This window comes from Lingula anatina, chromosome 2 (genome assembly GCF_051362555.1).
Source record: "Lingula anatina isolate TDL-2025a chromosome 2, LinAna3.0, whole genome shotgun sequence".
Classification (NCBI taxonomy): domain Eukaryota; kingdom Metazoa; phylum Brachiopoda; class Lingulata; order Lingulida; family Lingulidae; genus Lingula; species Lingula anatina.
In genome coordinates, this window is record NC_141768.1 from 45,757,388 (window position 1) to 45,777,196 (window position 19,809).

Genomic DNA, 19,809 nt, shown 5'->3' on the forward strand with positions numbered 1-19,809 from the left:
ACCTCTGTTAGGCCCTAGCCTACTAAAGGCGAAAACTGTGCACACAAAATGTAGGCCTAATATGGCATGAATCAGAAAATGTTTGCAAATGAAAACTAGATTATAATCACTTTTGGCACCAGAGTTTAAGAAAAAGTAGAATCCGCAAATATATCTATAACTTCATTTTTCAGTTTTCTTCAAATGGACCTACATGTAGGCCTATATATAGGCCTATGTTTAAGCCTACATCCATGATCTGGGGTACCGTAGGAATCTGACCGAGTGTTGCCTGAAGTCTCTCATGAATCCTTTTCTTGTTAATATTTTAGTAACTCTTTAGAAAATAATTATAGGCTAAACGAAGTGTTTAATTGTTATTGGGAATAGGCAACTTGGTTTACAGATGGTGATTTCCTCAATGTTTTATGTGTAATAGGCCTACCCTGTTGCTAAAGGGCTTCAAAAGGGGAAATTGCTGAAGGCGCGGTACGTGTGCGCACGCACCGTCTGCCGCAGTTATTATTATTTGGACATTTTCGCTGAGGCATAGAGGCAGTACAGAGATTAGCCATCTATTTAACCAGAGATATCTGTGAATATCTAGTGAAAATACAATGTGACCCTGGTAGAGGTTACAGTGTGCGGGCGTTTTTTTTTCTCTGTACTCTAGCTAGGAAAACCTCAAACTTCCGGTCGCAGTCTTCGCAGTCCTATCTTGAACACATCCGGGCCATTTCAAAATGGAAGAAATCGGAATCACGCCGCCGGTTGACAAAGTAAGGAATTCTTTATGAAATTAAATAGCACCATAAGCTTAAGTACCTCAAATTATTGTACTAAAATGAACGTACTATACAGTTCTTTTTTGTGTCAATGGATTTGGATGTGTTTTCCTCTAAATCGTTGAGTAACAGCGGACCAAACATCTATTAGAAAACGCTTGGTCACTCCGTGGCACTGGCACTGCCTTGGAAGGCTTTGTTTGTGGCAGTGATATTGTTATAATATACCTTTTCATATTCACGGGCATATCGTTATTCATATAAGCCCCACATTTTGTTCGAATATCTGGAAGCCCACATTTTGGTAGATTCTAGGATCCTCGGATCTGATGAAAAAGGCCCCCACCATATAACTGATTTTGAATAGCTTTTTAGTTTAACTTATGTGGTGACTTTTAGAAATGACTCCAATAGTCAATAAATTAGTTTGGCAATTTCTTAACTTATCCGTTTTAGTAGCAGAGACATTAATCAAAGTCACCACATACATTGTCTGTAACTTAATTAATTCATTAAAATGAAAAATTAGGGTAAGGAGAAAAACTACAAAAGTAGCAGAATGGAGGGGTGTTTCAAAATTTCAACTTAAGTGCTGGTTAAATCCCCAATCTTTAGTGTAAAATTAACTGTACCTTTTTATTTTTATATATTTAACTTCAGATTTACAGATATTTTATTTACAATTTTGTATTGCAGGAGGACACTGTTGTCAGCGATTCTCGGCCAACTACCTCACAGGCATTTGGGCATCTTGATCCACTTGCTACAGAGTTAGATGACCTTTTTGTCAAGTACAAGGTATGCTTGTTTAAGATGCATATGAAGCTAGGGCACATACCCATTAAAAAAAAAAAAAAAAATATATATATATATATATATATATATATATATATATATATATATACAGTGTTCATTCTAGGAATGTTTCAATGTGGGACAAAGGGCCCCCAACATTAAAAAAAGTGGGTCATTACATTTTAAAGTGGGCCCTTGTTCAAATCTTGAAATTACAATATGTAACGCATGTTGTTTTACTGCTGTAGTATTTATGTTCAGAGATGAAAAAAATTTATTATAAAGATATGTTGACTTATAGTTGATCACATTCAATAAGTAATCCCAATTTTCTAAAACAAAACCCTTGAGTTGACGCTCCAATTTTTGTTAACAAGTATAAGATAACACTAAAATATGTTCACGATTTATTCACCAATAACCAAGTTCTTACTATAACAACATTTTAAACCCATTTTTGGCTTCAATTTATGAAAAATCCATTTAATTTTACCTCTTCTGTCCTCTGTCCCATTATCAATGACCCTTGACTAACTGGCATGCATTCATGACTTATGAAATTAATTGTCTCATCCCTGATAATGATATGTAATTCATTGATAAAAAGCTACCAGATTGAGAATGATATCACACATATTTCGACAGCAGAGACATAGGTCTTACTAAAAATCACTGAAAATTGTTCCTTTTTTGATGTTGTTAATGAGATTGTCAATGAATTGACACTGTATTGCCTAGCACTGTTTCTCATAATTAGCACAAGTCACAAGGTGGTCCCTGGAGAATTTACGATGACCTTTTCCCCACTTTCAGGAGAAATTCTTCAGTTTAGCTGCCAGGTATACCAGACAACATTTAAGTCCTTCCGAACTTGTGAATTGCAATGCCCTCTTAAACAATCCAGTAAACTGATTTCACCACTGCCATGATTGCTCCATCTCTACCTAGAAATGTTATAAAAGTTACAATTAAATTTGAATTTGGGCATAAAAACCTATATAAAATGTTAAGTAGTGTTGAAGGTATCCACAAAGAATACTCCAGCACACTATCCCTCACTTTATTTTTCCCTTAATCACCATGAACTGAGACCAAATTTCTCAACACAATAAAATTATGAACAATGAATCTGAAAAATTTTACCTATATATACAAAAAATAAGGTTCAGGGAAATAACATGAGCTTGACGCCCTATGTCAATGCGACGCAGCAAACACATTGTTTACATAGTTGTTCAGCATTGCGATATCCCAGAATGCACTGTCAAGAGTTCCTCAAACTGCACAAATATAATTACAACACGTGGGTCCGGGACCGTCACGATAATCACTTTGATGTCTATTGCTCTGTGTTTAAATAAATATTGACAAAAAAATAATATCTTACCTTCTAAAGCTCTGCAAAAAGTCTGTTTAGCTTGAGCTGCTTCCGACGTTTCTTGCATGGCAGCGGACGTCTCATGTCGCATAAGGGTACTCGTTCGAAATTTATTAGTCCCTTGAAAGAAGTCCTTTTTTTCAATGCATAAGCGTTATCGTCGTGTACAAGCCACTTGTAAGTATTTCTCCACCATTTTTGAAACGACCTTGAAGTTGCATTGCTATTCGACGCGGTATCAGCAGTCGTGACGGCTGCACAAACTTTTGTTCTCTTTTCTGGTGGGAATGTCTGCTGTGCATGATCATGATCATCTCCGTCGCTACTGTTCTTAGCCGTTTTAGAGTGATCTTCGGGATCGATTTTCTTTTAGAAACTTAAAATACCATTTTGCTTTCTCCGCCGTCATGCACAATGTACGGGTTGATCAAATTGACTTACATGGACAATTAATCTCAGCCTATCAGGGATTCAGGAAAGGAGGGGTGATCGCCACTGATTTGCATAAAGCGCATGACGTCAGCATAAATTAAGATCTTTGTTAAAACTGCGACGCGTAAAGAATATCTTCGTTACGTTTAACATTAGATCTTGATGTCAAGAGAAGTCGAGTAAACAATCAAACTTCGGCCGTGAATTTGCTGAATTGGAGGGCGCGTTTAGAACACAAAAATGCGCCGCTGTTAATTCTCTTGAATTTTGTTGGCGCAGCTCACTCTACGAAATGCGTCAATCACATTTTTTCTGCGTCAATGACGCAAGGGCGCATCCTAGAATGAACACTGTATATATATATATATATATATATATATATATATATATATATATATATATATTATCAGTACCAGTATCTTATACAACACAAATAAAACACACATACCTAGCAATCAAGTGAAATTTATCTCTTGTGGTGAAGAAAAAAAGATTTAAGCGATACAACTTCTTTAAACTTGTGGTCGCTTAAAATGGATCTTTAAGATGTATTTGCTATGTATTGTATTGTTGTTTGAAATTTTTATGACCTTAAAAACCTATTGAAGATAAATATAAATGCCAGAATTGTACTTTGAATATTCAACTACATACTGCATATAATTACATATCTAATGTAGATAAAACAGTAAATAATGAGCAATGCACTGTCAAAACAGCTTTTTTTTTCAGATAATGGCACCCCTGTGGTGATAAATGTAACAGAAAAGTTTCAGTACTCTGAATAGATTTTTTACTCAGAAGCATTTGTTTTTAAAGGTTTTCTATATAGTTCTTCATGGAAGAAAGAGAAAGACGGAGAAAGAGAGTAATGAGTGTCCAACTGCTCCTGCTGTGGTTTTATAATAGTGCTACAGTGCTACTACTTCAATTTTGAGATGATTTTTATATATTTTTTCAGAAACTTCAAAGACAGTTGGAATTTCTGGAAGTTCAGGAGGAGTACATAAAGGATGAGCAGAAGAACCTGAAGAAGGAATACCTGCATGCCCAGGAGGAGGTGAAAAGGATTCAGAGTGTGCCTCTAGTTATAGGACAGTTCCTGGAGGCTGTGGACCAGAACACAGGCATTGTGGGGTCCACTACTGGTGAGTAATACTGCAACAATAATGCGATTAATGAAGGGTAGCAATATTTAAGACTGGTCATAAATCGTACAGCTTGCATGATCATGTGGTCATGTTACGGGATGACCTCAGTCTCTAAAATCGTGTCAATAATATTTATGCCTCGAAATGTGGAGAGTGTAAAGAGTGATTCAAACCTTTGTTATGCAGCAGTGATGTCTCCAAAAAGTGATTTTTATACCATTAAGTGTAATTATAACATCAGTGTCAACATCAGTGCTCTGTGCTGTTATGTAGAGCATGGTATTAATGCACAAAGAATAAGTTAATATACATGCATAAGCAGCATTTAATTCATTAATTCATTATTTCTACTCATATTATTATGTATAGTTATGCACATGTATATTATTATTATTATTATTATTATTAATATTATTATTATTTTGTATGCTGCATGTTCCATTTTTTCCACAGGTTCAAAATTGACGTGGTAGAATAGACTGATTGAGGGATATTCTTATTCTTTTTGACCCAGCAACATGTTAGCATATGTGTTAAACCATAAAATAAACAAACAGTACATTGCATTTGCATGCAATTTTGAATTGTTTCCCATTACAGGTTCCAACTACTATGTGCGTATCTTGTCTACCATTGACCGTGAACTTCTGAAGCCCAGCGCCAGTGTTGCCTTACACAAGCATAGCAATGCTTTAGTTGATGTCCTACCACCAGAGGCTGACAGTAGCATTACCATGTTACAGGCTGGTTAGTATACTTTGTCATCATTATTACGGTTTTATATAATGAGGAGTGGATATCTAAGCCTCGTAGTTGCTGCTTTTTGACATTGAAGTGCAAATTTTTATTCCATTTTTCTTTCAATTTCCTATACTTTGTTGGAATATATTATTATTGTTTTTTAATTTAGAAATGTTTGTTTGTAAAAAGTGCAGAGTGTAGGATATATAAAACAAACTTCAACGATTTTTTTCCTGGAGTAAACAGTATACTTCTTAAACATTTAGTCCTCATTTGCTGACACTAGGTATGTTTGAAATTCTACAATTCGTCACTTTAATTAATATGTTTTTGAGCGAATTTTGAACTTTACCTGCCCCTGCAAACATTTTTATTTCTTATTGGCACATTAAACTTTTTTACCCTATCAATCACTTGTATAAGTTAAGTAAGTTTTAGGAAACTAAAAGTCAGAATCAGGAGGAATTAGTCGATACCACAGACTTTTTACTACAAAGGTTCTTGCCTCATTCCAGATGAGAAGCCCAATGTTGGCTATGCTGATATCGGTGGCCTGGACATCCAGAAGCAAGAAGTGCGTGAGGCGGTTGAGCTCCCTCTGACCCACTTTGACCTGTACAAGCAGATAGGTATAGACCCTCCCAGGGGAGTGCTGATGTTTGGTCCCCCAGGAACTGGCAAGACTATGCTGGCCAAAGCCGTGGCACACCACACCACTGGTGAGCTGGTTCAGTTTGGTTGAGAAAGAATGGCATTTATTTGTTTGTTTGTTTCTTTGTATTGTATTGTATTGTATTGTATTGAAGGTGGCTGAATATGATTATCTTTAAAAAGGGATTTTGTAGAGTGGAACACTTAATTGTTTGATTATTTATTTGATATGTAATGTTTTTTTCAATATGTAATGTTTTTTTCAATAATTGGTGGCTATTACTTTCTCTCCACCTCATTTGATATGCTGTTCCAAGAGGAAAATGAAACCTTGGGTATTGAATCAGTGCCCTTAATCTAAGAATGTGTACACTTTAAATAATCTTTTTAAAATTTGGGATATTGTGTTATCAAATATTTTGTGAATCCCAATATGCACTTATTTTAATTTGAAAATGTTTTTCTTTGATAGCGGCTTTCATCAGAGTCGTTGGGTCAGAGTTTGTACAGAAGTACTTGGGAGAGGGGCCCAGGATGGTGCGTGACGTTTTTCGTCTGGCCAAGGAGAACTCCCCTGCCATCATCTTCATTGATGAAATTGATGCCATAGCAACCAAGAGATTTGATGCTCAGACTGGAGGTAAAATTGAGTGTTTTTTTAATATGTTGTTTTATATGAGATAAGTTTTTGATACAAAATTTTTGCATTTATAGGAAAAATTTAACTGTTGTTTTTTTTCTGTCTGTATTTTTTAAATATGGATTCTGCAAAATATAAAGATTTATTTATTTGATGAAGTTTTAGTAATATCTTTTCAATTACGTCTAGTGCACTGGTACAGTAATGTAAAGAATTGTCTTGAAGTGATTGGATATGATATTAAAATAATTGCATTCCTAAATAAGCTGTACATAAAGGTAATTGCAAATTCTACTTCAGCTGACAGAGAAGTGCAGAGAATCTTGCTAGAACTTCTTAACCAGATGGATGGATTTGATCAGACCGTCAATGTGAAGGTCAGTTTGAAGTAAACATAAAAGCCTTACTGTAGACAAATAATCCTCTGAATTGCTGATAGAGTACATCTGTAGTCATCTATGCTATTTACAAACTATGTATCAGGATTTTATTCCTTATTTCATTACGTATTACAATTAGAAATATTGTAATTTATCAAAAATATAAATTGCTTAAATTGACTTTACTGGTGTTCCATTTTGTTATATAATATTAGGCTTTGTAGCTGGCACAAATTTTTCAAGATACATATATTTAGTATTGGCCTAGATGTAATTGAAAATAATTAAGAAAAATATATGAAAAATATTGTGTAACAGGTCATCATAGGTATAGCTGACTTAGACACAACTGAGAATCTTTCATTCCCTGAATATGATAAACATCAAAAATCAAAGGACACAGTCAAAATTTTATATTGGCACATAAAACACCTTTGTAACTTATATCCTTAGTTTTCAAAGTGGAATCTTGTTATTTATAAATCTACAGTGATAAATGAATTATGTAGATCTTATATTAAAAAAATTATTGCACCAACAGGTCATCATGGCTACCAATCGTGCAGACACGCTGGATCCCGCCCTGCTGCGCCCCGGTCGTCTTGACAGGAAGATCGAATTCCCAATGCCGGACAGACGCCAGAAACGACTCATCTTCTCCACCATCACTGGAAACATGAACCTCAGCGAGGAGGTGGACCTGGAGGACTACGTGGCCAGGCCTGATAAAATTAGTGGAGCTGATATTAATGCCATTTGTCAAGAGGTATGTGCCGGATTTAGACAATAAGCAAAAATTTTGATCAGCATTTTGAAAGATAACTGCAGTAATAGTGATGTGTCAGTAATGCAGTTAGTAATTCAAGACACTAATTTTGTCATTCTTATAAGTGTAAAGGCAAATATCATTATGTTTTCACATAATGTTTTCAATATGTTTTCACAATTGGCTGAATGAATCAGATTCATTAAATGGAAAAGAAGGTTCAGAATTTCTTTATAATGAACTGCTACACTAGCCAATGATATGAAACAATTGACAAGTAAACTGAAAACAGATTCATTTAAAATTACCAGTCCAAATAACTACTGGAAATTATAGAAGTTGTTTTGAAATGATCTCCCTCTGTAGATATCAGCTTTGAACTTGGTAGTAAATTTTGATTTGGACAATCTGTTTTCTGAATTTCACTAGTTCAAAGACAAGTGGGCTGAAAAGGTTGAGGCATAGACTGGTTGACGATATACTTAAATAATCAGGATAACAATGTGATAATTTTTTTTATTGTTTGATTGTCATGTATTGAAAAATGTATCAATTAAGTATGATGGCTGTAGATACAATGCAGATTGTTGATAAGGGTGTGGTTTATTTCTCAGGCTGGCATGCAGGCAGTGAGAGAAAACCGATACGTGGTGCTGGCCAAGGACTTTGAGAAGGGATACAAGAATAACATAAAGAAGGATGAACAGGATCATGAGTTCTACAAATAATGGTTTTCACTTCAACCCTAGCTAGATGACTGGTCTTGACTAGATCTAAGAACTTTTTGAAGATTTCTTTTTACGAGTGTCACAGTTAAACTTAAATGTTTTGCAATGTTTATGATAACTGGAATGATGTGTCATAGCAAATATTTTTTTGTTGACAGAGGACTATTATTAGTACTTGATGATGACAAAGTGGAAATTGGGAAATCTTCAACTTTTTCTAACATTATTTCTGAAATTCCTTTCTGTTTCAATTATTCATTCCACTAAGATGTTTCTTCAAGGTAATTTGCAGAATTTGTTTAGGCATTTTACACCATTGCAAATGCTCTAGCATTTAACATCTAACATAACAAGAGAGCATTCTGCCAAGGATTGGCAAGAGCATGTGGCAAGGATTGGTTAAGTAGGGAACAAGGTTAGATATATTTGTGAAAACATAAGGAATGTGAACTGTTACTGGCCTTATCACAATAAAAGAAGATTGGTCATACCAGTTGTACAGTTTGCATAATTATTTATATTCAACTATTCAACATATGCTTTAACAACACTATGAACAAAAAATAGTTACGGTTAAAGGGGGATGTTACTTTCTGGTCCCTAAAAATGAACAAAATGATTTCATGTCCTTTACAGTTATTTTCCTTAAGGGATCGAATTGTTCATAAATTAGCTGCTAATGATTAGAAATTATCGTTTCATTAATTTTTAGGCCTTAGAAAATGGACAGATGTCCCCCTTTAAAAAACCTGATCATTCAGAGATGTGGTCAAATGTTATGAGATGTGATTATGCTGGTGATTTGATATTTTCCTTGCATATATGATGTGGCTGTTCTGAGTTTTTTTTCTAAATCTGATTTTTCTTTTCTTTTTTTTTTTTTTTTGGAGTTTGAACTATATAACAATGTACTTATGACCCTTATTTCAAATTTTAAGTCATTTGATATTGAAAAAAAAATCAGATAAAAAAAAATTTGAATTACATTAAGATGTAAATTATCCAACCACAATTCCATCTTATTGCTCTGTTATAATATTACGTGAGCTTAATGAAAACTCTGAAAAGAAACTTAAAATCTTGTTTACAAGGTCTTTTAATTTATAACCAGGTGCCCAAAAATGTTACTATTTAACGGATGGGGGAGAGAGGGGGTGCAAAATTTTTTACTGTGTTTATTGATAATTGATATTGGATTTAATTCAGTGGGTGGCTAATTGTTTTGGAGCAATATCCATTTTTTTCAAATGCAAGCCTGTCATTCAGTTTGGAAAAAAGTTAGCCTCTGATGTTCTATAAGTGATTTCTTTAACTGTTATTTTGCTTTTGTCTGTGTATGATTAAAAAAATGCCAGTTTGGAAATATCATATTCCAAACTCGCCCATTTTAAAAAGAAACAGTACAGAGATTAGCGATTAGAGAATGAATGTTTGATTTGACCTAGATAAATGATTTATTGGCAACAATTTCGGTGATGTTGAGGTACACAGACCATGCGTTCTACATCATACCCTGTGAGTTAAACTGAAAAAAAAGTTGGGTGAAATTTGCAATAAATTATGGCCCTTGATTTTGCACCAAGCCCAGGATAGGTGCTTTAGATTATTATTTTAACGTTAGTCATTTTCATATCGATAAAAACTACTACTCGGTTTGAACAATGTTAACCTTCCAAATTGTTTACTTTTTTAAAAGTGTATTAGTGTTGGTAATAGTATTATCCAATCAGAATGTTGCTACATCGTAAGTGCCCCGCTCGGCACGTTGATGATGTCTGTTCGTCTCGCTGCACAACATCGGCAGTTGCGAAGCGAACAGATTGAAATTAAGTGTGTACATAACTCGATGTTCTAACACTGACATGACCTAAAAAACAACAGTCGAAGAGCGTAGAACCAGCAGATTACGCTGCCATATTGTCATGGTTGTAGGCGAGTGCGAAACACGCTAATAATACTCGGGTAGGTGTAGAGCCTCGAACGCTGCGTCGTCCCTCTTCCCCTAACTAGCACAAGTTCTAAAGTTACGTTGAAGTTTACACACCGCCTTTGCTTAACTTGCCCCAAGTCTTTGCGTAATCCCTTTATGCAGACATGTGCAGTCCTACTTTTTGTATGTTTGAATAAGAACATGCGATGACCCCATTTTTTTTCAGATGCATTATATTACTTAGGGGCACATGCGAACTGAGAGGGGATGCAGCAACCGATACCATCGGCCCCCGGCATCAGCAACACGGGGCCACCGCGGTAAGTGATTTCACTGCCTTAACTAGCCGGCGGCCTTTTAACAAAAGATGACCACGGCTGCGTGAAATTAATAGGTTATTGCCCTCTAATGTGTTTGTTACCCGCTACAGGTAACTGCCTTACCTTAAGGCTTGTTTCTTTCCATACTTCAGACTACTTTCTGTTATTAGAGGCCCATGAAAGGGGTGCTTGTGGGGGTAAAAGGCATGTGCAACAAACCTTGGGTAGTTATATGTCTCATGACATCTGAAAGTTTTATGTCATAGGTCTAATCATATTAAAATTTTGGTTTTAATTTTAATTTTATTTTTTAGTCTTCACCATGCATTTGTTAAAATGTCAACTTAAAGTTACATGTATTGTTCTAATTTCTCCGTTTATTGGGTTAACTATATTTCATGACCTGTCATGCATTCAGACATAAGAATTTGATTAGTGTTCAACATGTTTTCAGGGTAATTGGTAATAAAAGAATGAATCCACTGGTTTTGTAGGGAATGTTTTTTATTTGTCCTTATCGTTTGCATTTATCCTTATCCTATACAGCACAGTTATCTTTTTTATCCTTTGGAGAAGGTGGCAAGTTGATATCACTTGCCATTAATGTATACTTGCCAGTTTGAAGATATGATTATGTGGACTGGGTAGACAATTGTATGGTTGTCAAAAACAATTGTCTCTTCATAGAAAAAAGGGTTTTATGTATAATTATATTGGTACTTATATCACATTTGTTTGCAGGCTTTTCTAAAATTGTGTGCATAGCCAAACCATGTCAACATCTAGTTATTCAACAAGGAAACAATACTGTTATCATAATGTAATATATATGTTTGATGAACTCACACATGTAGACTCAGCTGAATGTTTTGATATAACTGCTTAACACATCTGGAGGCTCAGTCTTCAGGGGAAAAACATACCAGTGTATTTTTGTATTTCATATGTGTCAGTGTGTGTGAATGCGTGTGTGTGTGTGTGTTTAACTTACTACGATGACATAAAAAGGAAGGCTGCTGGTAATCCAAATTTTATTTTAATATGGCATAAAGTTATGTGAGAAATGATTTTTTTCATTCAAAGGGTACCTATCTCAGAACAGCACTTCTGTATAATACACAGTCTTTGATGTATCCATGGTTTGTTCTATTTGTCTACACAAAATGGTAATATATATATATATATATTTGTGCTAGGTTGATAAATGTTTAAAAAGGTTATAATCAAATGTCCCTGTGCTCTTGACTGAACTCCCATTTTTGCTGTGTTATTTGATATATTTCAATTTAAAATTAGAAGATATCTCGGCATTAAACAAGACACCAACGTTGACCCCAGCTGTTACATAACTGAGTAATTATTGTTAGTTGTAACAGAGTTTTAAATACTTGTTAATGAAACAGAAGCATATGTTCTAATCTGCAATTGTTCACAATAACATATTAAATTTTTAATGTCTTATTTTAATTTATGTATTTGAGATAAAATTAGTGACACAGTTGTAATTTAGCAGCAGTTTTAGAAAACTTTATACTAACATTTTGATCTAAACAGATGAAGTTTTCCAAATTAAACAATATTTAAGTAGTAGAATATCAGGAAAACAAGGGAATAGACTTTTTGGCTTGGTAATTTGTAAAAAAAGGTATTAAAAGCAGTATTGTATAGATAAAAAGTCCCATGCTTGTTGAGCATGACATTATTCCCATTAACTCACAGGTTAAAAAATGAAAACTTCAAAGTAGACATACTATTATATATTAATCAAGTTGAACAGGACAGAAAAATAATAATTTGTTTTGTTCATGCTGTAATCTTCAAATCCAATTAAACCAAAAATGAATAAACTAGTCAAGTAATGAATGGGTGTATAGTAACAGCAAAGCCCATTTGTAAAGAAATTATTTATAGTACAAATTCGTAGAGCTTTTATATGTAGTTGTGTAAATGTGGGAAGAATACAGGGAATTTACACGTGTAGATGGCAAGCATTCACCACAAACAAATTTTCTGTACACGGGATCTAAGTGTATCTTGGTGTTCCACCCCTATCATTTGCCGTGTACATATAGAGTTCACTGTAAAACCATTAGATACAAAAAGTAGTAATGAACATTTAGTATACTTGCTAAAAAAATGTAAAAAAAAAAAAAAAAAAAGATTTCAGGGATTAAACACAATAGGACAAGAACTGAGGCCAGATATGTTTGCAAGAATAAAGATATGTACACATGTATATAAATTGCTGGGTTAAATGCATACTTTATTCGCAGACTAAAATAACTCAGAAATAAACCGTTATATTTTAATAAATGTCCACTGCATGTTGCATTTTGCCATTGCTTTGGCACATAGAAATTTGGTCTCCATGGCATTTGTAGAGGTTGGAAGGTTTTGATTACTAAAAAAAATCCATTTTAATTTATTAAGTCACCAACCATATAGTTTTATGGTGGTGCCTTTAGCACATAGGAATGTGGACTTGATACTTCATTGGTAACTTCCCTGTGACACTAATTTGAAACGGCATAGTTATTAATAAGTGTTTATATGTTGAATGATCAGAGTATAGTTGTGTTCTTCTGAGGCTTGTCATTCATAACGTTATCATGATTGCAGGAGAAGAAAGCAGACTGAATGAAAATAATAATAAAAAAATAACATGTATAGTAGAAGCCACATTATTCAGATGCTTTGGGACTAGGAAATTTATTCACGTTACGCAAGGGTTGGAGTAATTCAGTATTAATAAAAGTTTCAGCTAATGCTCTAGAGAAAAAAAAAAGCTGTACCACAGTATTTGTTGGAGATAAACAATGATTGGAGCTATAGGGTGACAAGTAATGTAGAGTCTGCTGATCTGGTGCCTGGATACCATTGAATGATAAAAAACATAGGATGAAATACACCTAAATGTAGATGTTTTAGTATCAGTTTGTAACCCTAGCAGCCCAAGTCACACATCAACTCAAGTTCAATTGTAAAGAAGCACAACATATGTCAATGAACATGTACGTTGCACGGGTGAAGTCTCGTCTGAAATGTGTATGTTTTAATGTCTGCCAGGCACATGTGCACAGTGTAGTTTATGTTACAACCTATATGTGTTTCCCTGCATGTGATGATTTATATGAATAACATGTGGGAAGTCTTTTTAGGTCACAGTCTGTTATGCAATCTGCTATAATTCAGTGCAGCATGAAAGCACCTGTTCCATGCATATAGCACCTCCCTGCTAATCACTGTATATCGTAGTAATTTTTGTAATTAGAGAGTGTGGCAGTAAGGTGAAGAAATAAAGTCAAGTACTATTCACAGCTGATGGTGCAGATATTGAACTGGCTGTGACATTTAGCATTTGATTTGTCTTAGTTTTATTTCAAATTGTCACGCAGATTATGCTTTATTATTCTGTTTGCAGAATAAGATACTTGATTGTGTTAGAATTAAGTTTTTTTTAGTTTTTTTGATTGATGGCATTCGCAGAATATAGGGATATACAGTTAAATAAAATTAATAAAATATAAGTAAAATATAAGTTAACATTATTTTTAAACATTTTCACACGTGAATTTTAACCATTGATGTATACTTCTATCCAAAGGATTATCCCAGAGTCCATATTTTTTTTATCCTTAAATTTTTATTTCTTAAATAACAGTATAGTTGGACTTAAAAGTTTGAATAGTCCGCAACAAAGACAACACAATGTCAACATGTCTTTTCCACCCTTTGATATAAGAGTTATAATAATTATTGTTTTTGCTGTTGTTGTTGTTATTATTATTATTATTATTATTAGATTAAAACGTTTTTTCAAGTTACGTCTTCAGTTAATGACTATGTTTATGATGTACTGTACAGATCTTAGATCTGTCTTGGGCTCCGTTCACATGGAAAATCTATTTTCTAAAAATCTAAAATCTTTTTTCGGTATCTTGTGATCACGGTCTGTGCCCTGGATACCCCGCGGCATAATTAATGGCAGCGCAGAGAATTAATTACAGCTTTGGAAGTAACTGGCTCGCGCTGCCCGTAATTACGCCGTGGGGTATTCAAGGCACAGACCTAATGTTGACTATTATTAAAGAATTGAAAAAAATAGGGGATCTGAGTAGATATCTGTAGGCAGTGTAGAATCTAGATGGACTGGGGATATTTTTACAGAAAAAAATTGAGGTTGAAGGTTGATCCTTCATAGGCCCGTAGCCAGCTAATTCAAAAGGAGGTTCTTTTTCTGAAAAAGTGGACCTTTTACTATGAAATCTTCCTGTACCTAGATAAAATTTTACCCAGAGGGGACCTTTTCCCGACAAAAAGGGGAGTTCTTTTGAACCCCCCAACCCCCCCTGGCTATGGGCCTGCTTTATGTGCCATTTTTTAAACTTTGAAAGAAAATTTTATGATAAGTGCATCTTGTACATCAGTGACCTCTGTTGGCATTGTTTCAGTGGAGAGCAGGTTTCACAACAGTCCTCAACCAGTCGTAAATTAAATTAGACACCTGCATTATATAAAGAAAGACGTTGCTTATTTAGAACAATTATTACTCAGTGGACAAGTTTAACAGAGACAATTTGGTAATGTTCTTGGGCTGTTTTTAAAAGTTATTTAATATTCAAAGTTTGTCTTAATTTTAAAATCCCCCAAAATGGGCTTGCTTAAATTTAGGATAAATCTGTTAATAGTTCACCAGAACAAGTAAAATAATTGGCCTTAATGTAAGACATTTATTCCTTTTTACTTATAAGTAGGGGATCACACTTTAGTGATTCATCTCAGGTCAAAGTAGGCTAGTTAAAAGTTAAGACTGACTTTCCACTAGTTCATTTGTAACACCAGCCCAGTGAAGACTTCAGATGCTCTGTCTTTTGAAGTTATAAGACTACAATGCATCTGTTATGCTAACTAGATAGGATCCCAATGTTTACCATACCTAGTCATTCCATAAAGCACCAATAAGGAAGAGGGGGGGGGGGGGGGGGGGGGGGCGGGGGGGCAACTGACCCCTTCCAAGGATTGGGCAGTTAAAGTGAGTTAGCTGGAAAGGGATGACTTGCTTTCTGGTTTAAATTGCAAAGCCAGTTATGGAAATGATGGGATGGGTTCCAAAACTAAAATAAAAAAAGTGCAGTCACATTAAGTAGTTTTTTTAATGGTCACACTTTTCAAAGGGAGAAAGGGTGGAAGGATTGGTGATATCAATCTTTGAGACCACTAAAGGATTGCGGAATCTCTGCTGCTTATTTTACAAATGTGTTCCAGGCATAGGGCATGTTTGTCTTCTTAACTTAATAACTGGTAGCTGGAAAAAAGAAAAAAAAAATACTGCTGATGGTTTAACAGTTAAAATAATGTAATGAATCCCATAATGTTTCAAGAGCTCCGGACTGCTTTATTTAAATACAACTCTATTTATTTGTAAAAATCAGCATTAGACTATTTTCATTGTGACTATACAGTCATCATATTGATTTATAAATCTGATCAAGCTTCTTTTCCGACTCCTCTCCCTGAAAATGGTACAGGCCACCTAAGCCATGGATGGCACAAGCCTGCGATCATTATGAATGTACTCTGGAGGAATTTTCGACAGTTTCTACCCTAAAGCTATACAATAAACGTATGGTTAGAAGAGACACCAGGCTAGATATTAAAAACTCCATCCGCTAATGGCATGTTTGTTCATTTGCAGTGCCTGGAGGCCTGCAGGTCGGACCCTAGTCATTCACTACCAGAGGAAATATAAAGATTTAACAAGGCTTTAATATCCTATGTATTCTAATAAGGTGACAAGTAGAGACCGGAAATGCTCATCTTAAAGCACTCCTCAGGTGTTTGTTAAGACAGCTTTGCTTTTAAGTTAGGGAGACTTGTAAGTCAGTGAAGATAAGTTATATAAAGAAATGTAATATTCAACCTGTGTGACTGACTTCATCACTCCGTAACTTATGAATGGGATGTGTAGCGAGTTGGAACATACCTGCATTCTCGTAGTGAGTGGCTTGGCCACAGAATTCTTCTTCATCACCTCCAGTACCTAGATCTTCTGTAATGTTTACTACTGTTGCGGTCAAGTGGTATTAGAGGCTTGATGGACGGTTGGTACCCCACCATGGCCAGTGAATGGCTGACCAGGCCCGGGACAAATGTCAACCTGAACACGATGAGTCCTGAGATGATGTTCCAGGACGAGTATGCACCATGCAGGTAATTTTGTTTTTTTTTTTTCCAAAAAGTCAGTTTGAGAATTTGATAAGCTGTATGAATGATATTTTATATGTGTGTATAAGGGTATTAATCATAGTGAATGAGATACTACCAGTGAGTGCATTAATTATCGTGAGCAGTATTTATTTAAGTGTGATATAAAATATTAACTGTTAACTGATGTGCTATAGAACTAGCTCCCCCCCCCCCCTTTCTTCTTGTGATTTTGAACAGATGTAGATGACATTATTACTAGTAATCTTTTTGTTCATGAGGACATTATGAATAGTTTTTATGGAGAATTTTTAATGTGTTTCCAGTATCACGAGGTAAGGCTAAAGACCCCCCCCCCTAATATTTTCAACTTACGGCACCATTTCACCTTGCGGCCTGTGTATCGTCATCAAAGGTGTTAACTTGCATATGTAGTTTGCATTATAGCACCTAATGGGTTGTAACCATTAAAAACCAGTTTAATTTTTAAAAAGGTGATATATGTGAGAGAATGTGGCACCCTTCCTGGTAAGGCAGTTAAAAAAGTTTCTTGTGGTCTCATCGACCATTTCATTACTGTTTGCTCAGTTTTACATCTTGCCTGTAGCATAGGCATTTGAAAGTCAAAATTATTGTCACTAATGTAAATCTAAAAACACTTGAAGGTTATTACTTTACTTTCATGGTTCCATTTTGATTGCTTTACATTAACTTCTTTGTGGGAAGGTAGCCGAGTTTTACGCTGAAGTCAAAGTTCATTAAAAGAAAATTTACAGACAGTTACCAATTTCTCAGTCTGCTTGTCCTTTCCTCTTTGTACTGATTTTATTTATTATTTCTCTTTTTTTCCTGGCCTCAAGGGAGGTCCTTTGTACATACATAATGAATTAGTTGATTTGAGATGTTTATAATTTACGAATTATTAGTCACTCTAAAAAAAAAAAAAGATAAATAAATGAATAACAAGTCTGTGGCCAAAATGACATGAAGATGAAGGTGCTGAAAGTGAAAAAAGCATCATTCCCAATGAGAGGCTCATGTACACCTAAAAAAACTGTACGCAGTCCTTTTTCTTTTACTTGAATACCTGTCTTTTAAAGCTTAATAAACATGGTCACTTACTTGAAAGGCTTAAGCAATCCAATTATTGAAAAAGATGACGACCAGTGCAGGTTTGAGACCTTAAACATAAACTTCACTACAGTTAGTAAAAAATGCTGAATACAATCTTGCAGCAGGGTCTCAATGTGTGAAGTACAGGGGCCGTTGCAATGGTCTGAAGGTTCATTGGTCGGAATGTTCACTATAGAACCTTCGAACCAATGAACCCTTGATTAAAAAATTGATGAAAAAATATCACCATTTATGGACCAATGAACCTTTGGTCTATCAATGCACCCCTGATATACATAAAAGCTGGATACTCTGAAAGTAGACTCTGCCTGTAAAGTGGCATTTTGTTCAAAATGTATGTTTGGGAAGGAATGTGATTGACCTTTTTGTAATTGGTTATCAGCAGTGTGAATAGATAGATGCCTTATTGGTTATTTTCATATTTGTGAGAAAATTTAGTAAAAAACTCTTTCCTTTGTGCATTTCAAAGAAAAGGTAAAAATATAGCATTAGGGATAAAGTGTCAGTACCATTTAAAGTTATTTATAGGTTTGTTATTATTTAATTAAGTAGCTCAAAGTTTGGCCAAATCAATTTGTTATATGAAGCAGTTACGTGATAAATGACAAAACATTTTATATTCTATGGCTGATTTACATGGAAGTCCTGTTGTAATAGTTTTTTTTCTTGTTTTAGGTGTTTGAAAATTTTGTTTTTCTTTCTTAATGGTAAGATTGCTTCAATTGGCAGCGATGTAAAGGAGTCTAGAATAGATTGGTAGAATATACCTTTAGTCAAAATCTTTACACAACCAAAAAACTTTTTTTCTTCATATGAGGGTTTTTGATTGTACGAGTGAGATGTGCATCAGTTAACATACTGTGGGACAGTTGTCATAGTTTTGTAAAGTTTCCTTGTTTATAATGAGAAAAAAAAAACAAAAAAACATGCGCATAAGACTTAATCTTACCACTCAAACTTAAATTTAATAATAATTGGTCATAGTTCTCTTTGTTTATCAAGAATATTAGAATTACAAGCACACTTAGTCTTTTGTCTCTCAAACCCAATCAAAGTAATCTTGCCCATATTTCTCTGATTTATCATACAGATAAAGTACACTCAAACCAAACCTTCAGTCTCTCAATAATGTTGGTCATAATAAGCCAGTGGGCATGTCACCTGTGTTAGTCCCTCTGCTGTGACAGCACTAACATAGCAGCCAACAGGTTTTCAGGGGCTGTTTCCACAATAGAGCTTTAGACCGTAGGTTAAGTCTCAACTTTTAGATCAAAAATGTTTAGTCTACTTTTACCCTAGGTGAATCTGAGTAGTCAACCTATTAGTAAATGAAATACTGTTTCTGTTGGAAAAAAAAGTGGGAAATGATTTAGACCAACATTTACTTCTTTTAAGAAGACTGCTACAGATTTATGCTGAGCTGGATATTTTCTGTGTGTTTTGAACAACTTTCAGTCTGAAGTTCTTGTGTGAAACTTTTGTGGCACTTGTGCCTAATCAACACCTTATTACAGAATCCCCACTGCGTTGATGATAAAACCACAGGTAAGACAAATCATTGTGTTCCATCCGTCATCAAAAACTAGAGCCTCAATTTTATAGTTTTTTCTTCTTGTCTGATATTGAAAACCTGAAAAAAAGAAGATCTAAAGAAGAGGTATTTCAGTTATGTACGTGTGGAAATTTAAGTACTAGTACTGAAATATGTATGGATATTTACATATGCTGTAATAAAAGATAACCAGCATATCTTGATAGTAATTAGTGTTTCTTTAGTGTCTCACTAAAGAATGCA

General features: G+C 34.7%; 2 protein-coding genes and 1 long non-coding RNA gene across 4 annotated transcripts in view; 2 read left to right on the forward strand and 1 right to left on the reverse strand.

The window, feature by feature from the left end:
- The first annotated feature begins 550 nt into the window (after nt 1-550).
- On the forward strand, nt 551-8,919 carry LOC106161864 (26S proteasome regulatory subunit 6B). Its single transcript, XM_013538936.2, has 9 exons — nt 551-758; nt 1,461-1,562; nt 4,331-4,517; nt 5,121-5,267; nt 5,777-5,980; nt 6,385-6,552; nt 6,853-6,929; nt 7,474-7,698; nt 8,313-8,919. Exons 1-9 carry the CDS (start codon nt 723-725, stop codon nt 8,424-8,426), a joined length of 1,260 nt encoding a protein of 419 aa, XP_013394390.1. The 5' UTR covers nt 551-722; the 3' UTR covers nt 8,427-8,919.
- Nucleotides 1,955-3,721, reverse strand: LOC147763756 (uncharacterized). Its single transcript, XR_015333212.1, has 2 exons — nt 2,947-3,721; nt 1,955-2,503 (listed from the first exon to the last, which is right to left on the reverse strand). It is a non-coding gene; the product is annotated as an uncharacterized LOC147763756 (long non-coding RNA).
- A 178-nt stretch (nt 8,920-9,097) lies between the features above and the next one.
- LOC106161799 (protein trachealess) overlaps nt 9,098-19,809 on the forward strand; it is a 62,507-nt gene continuing 51,795 nt past the window's right edge. Inside the window, exons 1-2 of one of the 2 annotated variants that reach the window (XM_087006570.1) lie at nt 9,098-10,388; nt 10,583-10,676. In XM_087006570.1, coding sequence (XP_086862696.1) covers nt 10,624-10,676 — 53 coding nt within the window. In that variant the 5' untranslated portion in view covers nt 9,098-10,388; nt 10,583-10,623. Of the gene's footprint in view, nt 10,389-10,582; nt 10,677-16,259; nt 16,887-19,809 lie in introns of those variants that run through there. The other variant, XM_087006569.1, reaches the window with a different exon arrangement.